Here is a 9,991-nt window from a genome sequence, read left to right on the forward strand (position 1 = left end):
CCGCTGCTGATGGCTTAACCAAACTGGTTATTTCCCTTTTAATTTTTTTGTCGTCTAATTTTTCTCGTCTACTATTTATCAAAAATATTTTACTATTGGTTAAGTCGTAAATCCAAAGTTGATAAGGAAAAAATATAAATAATATTAGAAATCAACATAAATAAGCAAGGAAAAAATATGTTAATATAAATTCTTATGTTAATATAAATTCTTTTTTCTAGAATGGTGATTATATTTAGTGGAGCAAGTATCATTTTACCCATCAGATGATTCAAAAAAAGATTACTCAAAAGATCTAGCAAAATAGTTTTTATGATAGATTTTATTAATGCAGTAAAACCACCACATGCATTTATAAATTCATAATCGAAATAAGAGTTTCTTGTCAATTATTTTATCGCTCCAGCAATTAGTTACTACATTACAATATAAGCATTTTAAAACAGTTAAATTTTTTGCTTTGGAAGCATATTTGTTGCTATTTGCGGCCCATTTGATTTTGCATAAATATCATATAATGGCTAAATTTATGGTATTTTTTTTTAGAAAAACTCAACTTTAAAGAAAAGAAAGAAAAGCCATGGTATATTTTATCATTTATCAACTTCAAATACAATTGTATACCATTCGTGCAGCACATGTAACTCAATATTAAATAGTTAAACACACAATGTATTTCACCATATTTATCACTAAATTGCTTTCAAACTCAGTTGTATTTCATATTTATATTTTCAGTTATAAAAATAAAAGTACACAATTTAAACATGATCTTCCTTTTGGAAATCAGGATTTGAACAACAAAAGTTAAGGGCAATTTTTCATTCAAAAATCAGAGCTCGTCCACAAATTTAAGACATTAATATACTAAGATATATAGCTAGTTAGAACATGCACTTAGCGCTAAAATTAATATATTGATTCAACATAGATATTTGTTTAGAGAGAAGTCCCAAATTTTGAGTTAAATTTAAGCTAATTAGAAAGCATTTGGGTGATTGGGTTTCTTTTATTATCTTTTAAAATTATTTGGACATATTGCATTGAAACACTATATCAAACACACATTGACATACTCCCATCATATTTTTCCTCCTAAAATGGTATATCCATCATGTGATAACTATTATCATGTGATATCTAATAGTTATGCTTGAAATTTCTAGAATGCTTAATTTACTTCATTTCATTCCTTGTCATACATTTTGTGATTTTGTACAACCTCAAGAAGATCATAGGTACTCCAAAATATAAGTGAACACTTTTGCACTAAATAAGGGAATTTAACATCTGTGATGATAAGATGCTGATATTGAAAGGCAAACACTTGTGCAAGATAACGCTATAAATAAGGCATAAAACATACAAATTTTCATTATTGGTATTGAGGAACTAATCAAAACAATAAAACATTTCATTATTGGTATTGATGGAACTAATCACAACAATAAAACAGCAAATCGCATCATCTATATAAAAAGAGAAACTTTAAGCATGAAAATTGAATTAGTTAGTTGACAGAGAAACCATCTTTCTTTGGCCAAATAAAATGAACACCTTAAAAACAATGAAAGAAGAAAAAGAAAAAATACCACAATATTTCATTTGATTTTTAATAATAGTTAAAACAAACAAACAACATTACCTTGCACAAAACTTTTCTTACATTCCTATATTACATTTCTTGAGCTTACGGATTAACTAAAATATGATCTTATTTTTTTTCTATTTTTTTTCAATTATCAATTGCATTGCAGCAGGAATAAATGGTACACTGACTAAGAATCTAGATACATATTCAAAATGGTGCCATAAATGTTTGGTACAGGGTACTCTTCTTCTTTTTGTTGATTTACACGAGTCCACAAAGCTGCAACAATGATGATACAATTGCAACATCACTCTAGTAAAACACTTTCTAAAAAGTGATTCGCAAAAGAGATAGTAGTATGACTATTAAAGCAAAAATAAACAAACAAAACCACTTGTAATTAAAATGCGAAGAACAAAAACTTGATCTAAATGGGTAACAATATAATATATGCATGTATGTTTACTTAGATATATAAATGTAGATGCGTTGTAGTCTCTTGTATCTTGCATTCTTTTCTAGTAGGTAATCCACTTTAACCAACATACCACAATATGAAATTTAAACAGAAATTTTAAGGACTAAATTATCATAAATTCATCATAATGTTACTCAAATAACTAAAAAGGTGGAGAATTATCATCATACTACAAAAGGAGGGAGACTCCACATACAAAAGAACTAAGAAAAGTGAAAATTAGAAAAATATCTTAAGTTAAAAAAAATAAATTAAATAAATTTCTGATTTGACATATAAAGCTAAAACATTGAAAAGAAATTATTAATCAAAATAAGGAAAGAATTAAAAGAAAGTGCAATTAATCCATAGCAAGATTTTAAACTCACAGCAGACCACCAAATACTTTGATCATTTTGAAATATTTAAATTCAAACTTACCTGAGGAAAGAATGCTGTCTCGAGAGCCCAAGCGTAACGGGTATAGTGCCTTGCATGTCTCCCACTCGAAACCTCCATGTCTTCTTCACTATCTGAAGGTTTGAAAACAATGATAAAAGAAGCAAAATTACAAACAGTTGGTGAGTAAAATGCAAAAAGAAAAAAGCTGCCAACTTTGACGGTATCCGACATTATAAAAATAAGAATTGAAACCAAATTTATAAAAATTAGAGAGAAATGAAAGATGGGTATTGATAAAATATGAATGTACCAATTGCTTGAGTTGGAGAACAGCATGAACAATGCTCTTACCTCATCATCATTATGAACATGAAACATCCTTGAAATTATTATTTTCAAAATTTTGGCAAACAAAAATACAAAATTAAGTTAGGGCAAAGTTCCTTAGAAGGGTATTTAACCAATTCTCTTTATGCAAACATTTCATATACTCTTGGAGGAATTTTCACTTATAACAGAAAGCACAGTCCCTTTCTTCTTCTTCCCCTCTGAACATTAACTTACTCGGAATTTTTTCTTGTCAGCCCTCAACTCCTATTCTCCCATTTCATAAAATAAGCTGAAAGATTTGTAAAAAGAGTCCCTTTTAACAATGAAAGTGAATTTGTCCTGGTGATTGTGCATTTGTGATAAAGGAATGTATCACAAAGCAATACAAAACGTATGAAATTCAAGTATGAGAAGTAGTAATTATTAAATTACTCTTCCACCTTAGCCCAGACAACAATAAAGAAGTCTCGTGGCCCACAAATTCTGTAACACCCTAACTACCAAAGCTCACGCTTCCGGCTGCGCAACTCTGATAGCTCGGACATTACGACGACACTTATACTATGTAATACTAAAATATGAGCCTGTTTAAAACTTTAAACCGCAATACCGCTCCAAAAAATACTTTTGCTATACAACATACATCCATACATACCATACAACTTACATAAACTCATAAAGAGTACATCCATATATATATACATACATATACATAAATAATATTACAAACATTACCCAATACAATCCATATCCCTCTTACAAAATATATCAAGATAAAGGGAGGGTACAATAAATAATAAGCTAAAGCAATACAGAGCATTTCAACAACAACTAAATAAACTCTTCGTAACTTCTGCACCCATATCCTGAAAGGGGAAAAATATAGGGGGGTGAGAACATCATCCTCGAAAGGGTTCTCAGTAGGGGGTTTTTGGGAATTACTGTAATAGGATACGTGAAGATAAACCGTACCAGTGATTAATAACCGTCTTATGCCTCTTTTCAAAAACAACGGTTTTCAATAAAAGTAAAGTCAGAAATCTTTTCTGAAAGAGGAACCATTCAATACTCAACAATTCAAAAGCCTTTCAAAACGGTTTATCTATGCTGAAACAAAATAGCCTTTCATATTTATTCCAAACCAGAAACACAAAACCAAAATCAACCATCGGTTCATCTCATTCCAACCACGGCCCTAGGCCCAAACAATCCAACCATCAATCAATCACCACAGTCCAACAGAGTCCCAGAAGCAAACACAAATAGGAAGATGCAAGCACAAACAAACAGTTATTGCAAGTAGAACAATTAGCAATTAATCACATAGGCAAACCAAGTATAATATGCACCCCCAAACAATGTCACATAGATGCATATGATGCATGCCTATCCCTAGTGGCTGATGATATCATCTGTCGGTTATAGAGCCAACCCGACAAGTCCTGGTAGCTAACCATTGGACTGTCCCTCTGTTGCGCATCCCCAACTCGAGTTATACTCATCATAAAATTGATCATAATCATGATCCATATCCATCACCTTCACTGGTGAATATTTACGGGGGTGAGCTCATCCGGGACTTCACAGTGCCCGACCACACTTACGACATAGGGTCAAAAGAGCTTCGAGTCTCAACCTGAAGCACGTGGTGGCTAGCCACTGCTTTCTCCCAGGAAAACTCTTATCTCCAATAGTGGAAGTGCAACATTCACATTTTTCAATGATTCAGCATATACATGCATTCAATCTCATCCATGGATCAACATCCATCTCAGCCATCCGGCTCACGGTTCAGTCCAGAACCAGCCAATATTCATAACATACACAGCCATTCCAACTCACGGTTCAATCCAGAACCAACCAATATTTATAATCATACATAGCCATTCCGGCTCACAACAAAACAGCACTTCCACATTCAACATCATCATTTCATAAAATCGGCATTTAAGCCATAAATCACTTTTTCTCAAATCGTTTCACTTTGAAATCAAGTTTCAACTCTTTTCAGCCTTGGCTTTAAAAATTTCGTTTCTCAAATCATCTCAGGCTCATAAGCCAAATTTACTCAAGGTGAGTTCCCCTTTTTAAAACAAAGCCACTCTCAGCATTCTCTTTCCAAAACTTCCGAAACCATGGCAAGTTAAGGATTTATTTCAAAGCATTCAAAATCACCCATCCAACAATGGGATTTTATAACAAAAGTTTCTCGACAGAGTTCCAAGTCTTTAGGGAAGGTAAACCTATATCAATTCCTTAAAATTCATTGAAACTCGTAAAATCATAGATTCTCGGTTCAAGTAGATAAAACTGAATTTACTATAAAACCAGCCATACAAAATCACAAGTTCCAACCCGGCCCAAGAATCAACTCATTTGAAACAAAACCGGTTCATTTAAATCAAACCACTTTCAGGTTTCTTTTTGGAACCCATCTTTCTAACTCTTCCAAATTGCCTCAAGCTTGATTACTCAATCAAAAGTCTAGATTCTTTTAAAATCACTAAAAGCCCCTTTTTATATTGAAATCAATATTAGAGCATCATTCTTTCCTTCAGTGATTCAAACGGTAAAAATAGTTCATTTCTAAATGAGCCGAACTCAATGCATAAAGTTCATTAAATAAATTGAGCTTGAAAACATAATTTTTCTTTTAATAAATCAAATAATACAATTTCTCAAATCCAACCCTTTTTAAATAACTTTTCAAACAAGACTAGGATTTTGTAGAAATTTCGGCAGCACCTCCCTTAAAACTTGGACTTTTGCCACCCGGTTCGGGTCCCAACTAAACCGTTTCTCATTCCTTTTCAGCAGCTCAAAACCAGAAATCAATTCAAAAGAAAGCTAAATCCAACAGTCGCCTCAACAGCATATCTCAATGAAACCATTTCAGAAATCAATCCAATATCAACCAATTTAACTCATTTCTAAAGCTTTAAAGAAACGGCTCAATTAACAAGTCATTTGTCCAAAACCAAGTCAATTAAAGTAAACCAGGTTGAATTCAAAGGTGTATTCGACTTTTCAAATCATCAAAACAATTAAATCAAATCAAATCAATCCTCAGCAGATTAAACTCAGATTTCAAATCTTTAAAGATCCAACTTCAAAACATTACATTTTACAAAGCCGCACAACAATTCAACCAAACCAACATCCATAATCATTCGAGTCAATCAAATAATATATAAGGCAGATACAATCACCAAATACACAATATCTCACATCAGTATCCATATGTAATAATTCTAATACATAAAACATAGTTTTTGGAAAGCGCCCCTACCTCAAAACGCAATTCCATAGCCCAAAAGTCTCACAAAGTCCTCTCCGCCTCAACCCAAAACCAACTGCAGCCAGCAACTCGGCTCCACTTGCGTTCTCAACAATCTCACCAACTCTAATCGCAACACATAACAATCAGGACTCGACCCCACATTACCAAAACTCATATTCATTAACCAAGCACAACAAGGTACTAACGCGAGGCTTTTGAAATAGAGATACTCACTAAATTAACGAAACAAAACAGCCGCAACTCCAAATCGAGTCGACAGCGGCTTCGTTAATAAATTTTGAATAATAGCAGCGGCCCGAATTTCTGATAATAGCAGCTGTACAACCACGCAGTATCATTACTCTTTTCGAAATCCAAAAAGGACAGAAACCGCAAATTAAAACCCTTACTGGCATACTTTTCCAGCGATGACAGAAGTAGCCAGAAGCTCCGGCGGTGGTCCCTAAAGTCACAGAACCACTCCTGGCGGTCGGAATCACAGAGATGCAGCTCCCTTCTCCGGCAGCGACACCTGCGGTGGCCTGAACCCCTTTTGCCGGCGGCAGTTTGGGCTTACCATCATCAGCAACAGCGAGCTCGGATAGTGGCAGCGGCGTCCAGATCAGATTCTAGAACCCATAAGTGGGAGCAGATTTGGCGGCGGGACGAGGCACGAACGATGGCGGCGCTCAAGAGCTCCGGCGAGGACGCGTTCTGCCTCATCACTCCTCTTCCTCTCGCGTGCAGTGGAAGCATCTTCGGCCGGGGTTTGGTGGTGGTGAAACCCTCAGCCGCGGTGACACGCGTCGACAATGGCAGCTCCGTGGCAATGGGAAGGAGTGGCGAGTCCCTCTCCGTGCGACGCCGACTCCACGCTTTTCTCTCTCGGTCTCGCACTCTCTTCTGGTCGCGATGAGAATGAGCAGCAACTGACGGCGAGGCACGGCGGTTGGATAGCAGTGTGAAGCTTCAGGGACAGCGACGCGAATGGTATCTCGCAGTGTTGATGGCGACGATGCGACGGCGGTGGTGGAGCCCAGCACACCGGCGCGAATCTCCTTCCTCTCCTCCTCTCTCCATCCGCAACTCAGCCTCTCTCTCTGGTCTGTTTCTCTTGTTTCTTTCTCTTACTATTGTTGCACATTGAATTGGAGAAAGGGGAAAAGGTGTTTGTTGCTTGCTGCTGGGTGAGGAAAGCTATGCGTGGGTGTCTGTTTGGGAAGGAGGGGTTGCAGCTGCTGAGGGGAGAAGAAAGGTGGCGGTTGCTGGGTATAGGATTAGGGTTTCATTTTTGAAACTTAGGGTTAGGGGCAATTTAGTAATTTCACTTAAAAATAGGTATAATGTAGTAATTAGAAATAAATTCTAATTCAACAATAATAGTGCATAAAATATTATTTGCTCATCAATTTCACACTTTATTTTCAATAAAATGTCCAAATCTAAAATTTAAAAATAATATAATTAATTTCTCTATTTTCCAAAATAGCAATATCAATATATTAAAATATTGATTATTTAGTCTATATCGTATAAAATCCTTATTATTCCATAACTATCAACTTTATAATTTAAATACAAAAAATAATCCAATAATTATAAAATTGAATAATGATCATAACTTATCTCAAATTCAATAAATCAAAACTCGCCTTAATAATCTTTAATAAAATAATTTCCGAAATTAAGGCTATAAATAACCATATGATTTGAGACTTGATCATAATAAGACTTTTCAAAAGTTCTGGGTCTTACAAATTCATCCCAACAAAATACATAAATTCAATTACGATTTTAGTCTTTATTATCTTTTCTTTATCTTATCTTTAATTGTTCTTATCTTATCTTTATTTGCTTTTATCTTTCTTAGCCTCTTAGGTCAATGCTCTATATATATTTAGTTTTACCTTCAAACTTCAATTCAATCAATCAACAATTAATAAAATTTCTTCATCTTTTCTTTTCCTATTCTTTCAAGATTTTATCATGGTATCAGAGCCTTGGTATCCTCCTTGAAAAGGATATATAAGTTATCATCTTTTCTCATTCTTATTCTTTCATAGTTTTATCATGGTATCACAGCCTTGGTATCCTCCTTGAAGAGGATACATAAGCTATCATCTTTCTGGTGAGAAATCACCTTACTTCTTTTTCAACCTCCTCCCACGATGAATAATCAATCTTCTAATTTAGCTCAAAATTCAACCAATCTCTATTACATCAATCTAAGTAAAAATCCAACATCAGTCTTGGTTATCCCTGTTCTAACAGGAACAACTATCATTCATAGAATAGTCACTATGGCCTGTCTGCACCTTCTTCCGGCAGTTTCATATGCGCTTTCTTCCGGTAGTTTTGTTTGCATTCTATTTCAGCAGTTTAATCTGCATTCTGTTTTAGCAGTTCCATCTGCACTCTTAACGCGCTCTATGCACCCTCTTTCTTATCGCGCTTTACGCGTCCTCTCTTATTGCGCTATACGCATCCTCTAAAAATCAATCTTATTGCGCTCTACGCGCTTATTTTTTCATTTTTATTTATTTTTTCATTTTGCCACCGACAGCTCAAGCTCCGCCGCACGCATCTTCCTCCGCGTCACCACGTTAGACGCGCTTTTCTCAAAAATTTTATCGGAACTTATCCAAGCTGTGGATTATTAACATCTTTCATCCACCAGCAAGGGCATATTAAATTACTCTTCCACCTTAGCCCATGAACAATAAAGAAGTCTCGTGGCCCACAAATTCAGCCCAACAGAATACATAAATTCAATTACAAATTTAGTCATTATTATCTTTTCTTTATCTTATCTTTAGTTGTTCTTATATTATCTTTATTTGCTTTTATCTTTCTTAGCCTCATAGGTCAATACTCTATATATATTTAATTTTACCTTCAAACTTTAATTCAATTCAATTCAATCAATCAACAATTAATAAAATTTCTTCATCTTTTCTTTTCCTATTCTTTCGTGATTTTATCAGTAATCATCTCAACGAAACCAATTAGAAATTGAACTTAAGTTTAAAACATATTCTTAGCAAAATTTAATTGGGGTTTATCAAAACACTAAAAGGGAAGATAAGAAAAATAATGAGAAAAAAAAAAAGAGAGAGAGGCAAAAAGACTAATAAAAGAATCACAGAAACAGAAAAGCAGCGAATCAACACTGTGTTTCAAATTCCATAGGAGCTAGTCATTTTAAATGATTTTGCCCCATTTCATTGTTTGAATAGAGCTAGTCATTTTAAATGATTTTGCTCCATTTCATTGTTTGAATTTGAACAACACCATTTCACTCAAGTTCAATAATTTCATTTATTTCCTTATCCGTTAAAGAAAACAAATCCTAGTCTAATATTACATTCTGAACAATTCAATTCATCTTATAAAACCTGCAAATAATAATAATAATAAATAAATAAATAAATAATTTTTTTTGTCAAGCCAATATTTTACATAGAGCCTTCTATATTCACCATCCTAGTAATTTTTCTTACAAAAGCAGAAGAGTGTAACAAAGCTCTTAGTTACCAGTTACCAATATTAAAAAGTATGCTCAAAATGACTCAGCTCGTACTGCTTCGGAAGGGTAAGCCTGACCTGAACCAAAGAAATGCACAACACCACAACACAGTTTCACATTTCAACACAAAATTCACATTACAAACCACTAAAACCGTGGAAAAATTTGAAAAACAAAAGGGGTAAAAGGAGAAAGTGATGAATGTGCCGCATAGAAGAAGACTCACCATCATTTTCTCTTAGCAGGAGACGTCGATCTCAAATCTGTTCCTGATTTCTTCTGTAAGAACCCGTGTTTTCACGTAAAATCGTTTTAAAAATAATAATTTTAGTGCCCGGAATAAATTCAAAATTTAGAAGTTTTAATTTGAAAATAAAAATATGAAATTTGATTTCAGTGAATTTT

The 9,991-nt window shown here is 34.2% G+C and overlaps 1 protein-coding gene and 1 long non-coding RNA gene across 2 annotated transcripts; both read right to left on the reverse strand.

Moving 5' to 3' along the window:
* Positions 1-1,589: 1,589 nt before the first annotated feature.
* LOC112747385 (uncharacterized) lies at positions 1,590-6,783 on the reverse strand. The gene is made up of 4 exons (XM_072209586.1): positions 6,651-6,783; positions 6,471-6,602; positions 2,490-2,581; positions 1,590-1,870 (listed from the first exon to the last, which is right to left on the reverse strand). The coding sequence occupies exons 1-4, from the start codon at positions 6,781-6,783 to the stop codon at positions 1,853-1,855; spliced, it is 375 nt and encodes a 124-aa protein (XP_072065687.1). The 3' UTR covers positions 1,590-1,852.
* LOC140179585 (uncharacterized) lies at positions 3,406-6,407 on the reverse strand. The gene is made up of 3 exons (XR_011873138.1): positions 6,295-6,407; positions 6,070-6,183; positions 3,406-3,646 (listed from the first exon to the last, which is right to left on the reverse strand). It is a non-coding gene; the product is annotated as an uncharacterized lncRNA (long non-coding RNA).
* Positions 6,784-9,991: the final 3,208 nt, after the last annotated feature.

This window comes from Arachis hypogaea, chromosome 2 (assembly GCF_003086295.3).
Source record: "Arachis hypogaea cultivar Tifrunner chromosome 2, arahy.Tifrunner.gnm2.J5K5, whole genome shotgun sequence".
Taxonomy (NCBI): Eukaryota; Viridiplantae; Streptophyta; class Magnoliopsida; order Fabales; family Fabaceae; genus Arachis; species Arachis hypogaea.

Excerpts from the sequence above, each read along its gene's own strand:
- LOC112747385 (XM_072209586.1), bottom strand. The coding sequence starts at position 6,783 with ATGAGGCAGAACGCGTCCTCGCCGGAGCTCTTGAGCGCCGCCATCGTT. Across the intron at positions 6,603-6,650 it reads TGCCACTATCCGAGCTCGCT|GCCACCGCAGGTGTCGCTGC; the intron begins GTTGCTGATGAT and ends AAAGGGGTTCAG. Across the intron at positions 2,582-6,470 it reads ATCGCTGGAAAAGTATGCCA|ATAGTGAAGAAGACATGGAG; the intron begins GTAAGGGTTTTA and ends TCAAACCTTCAG.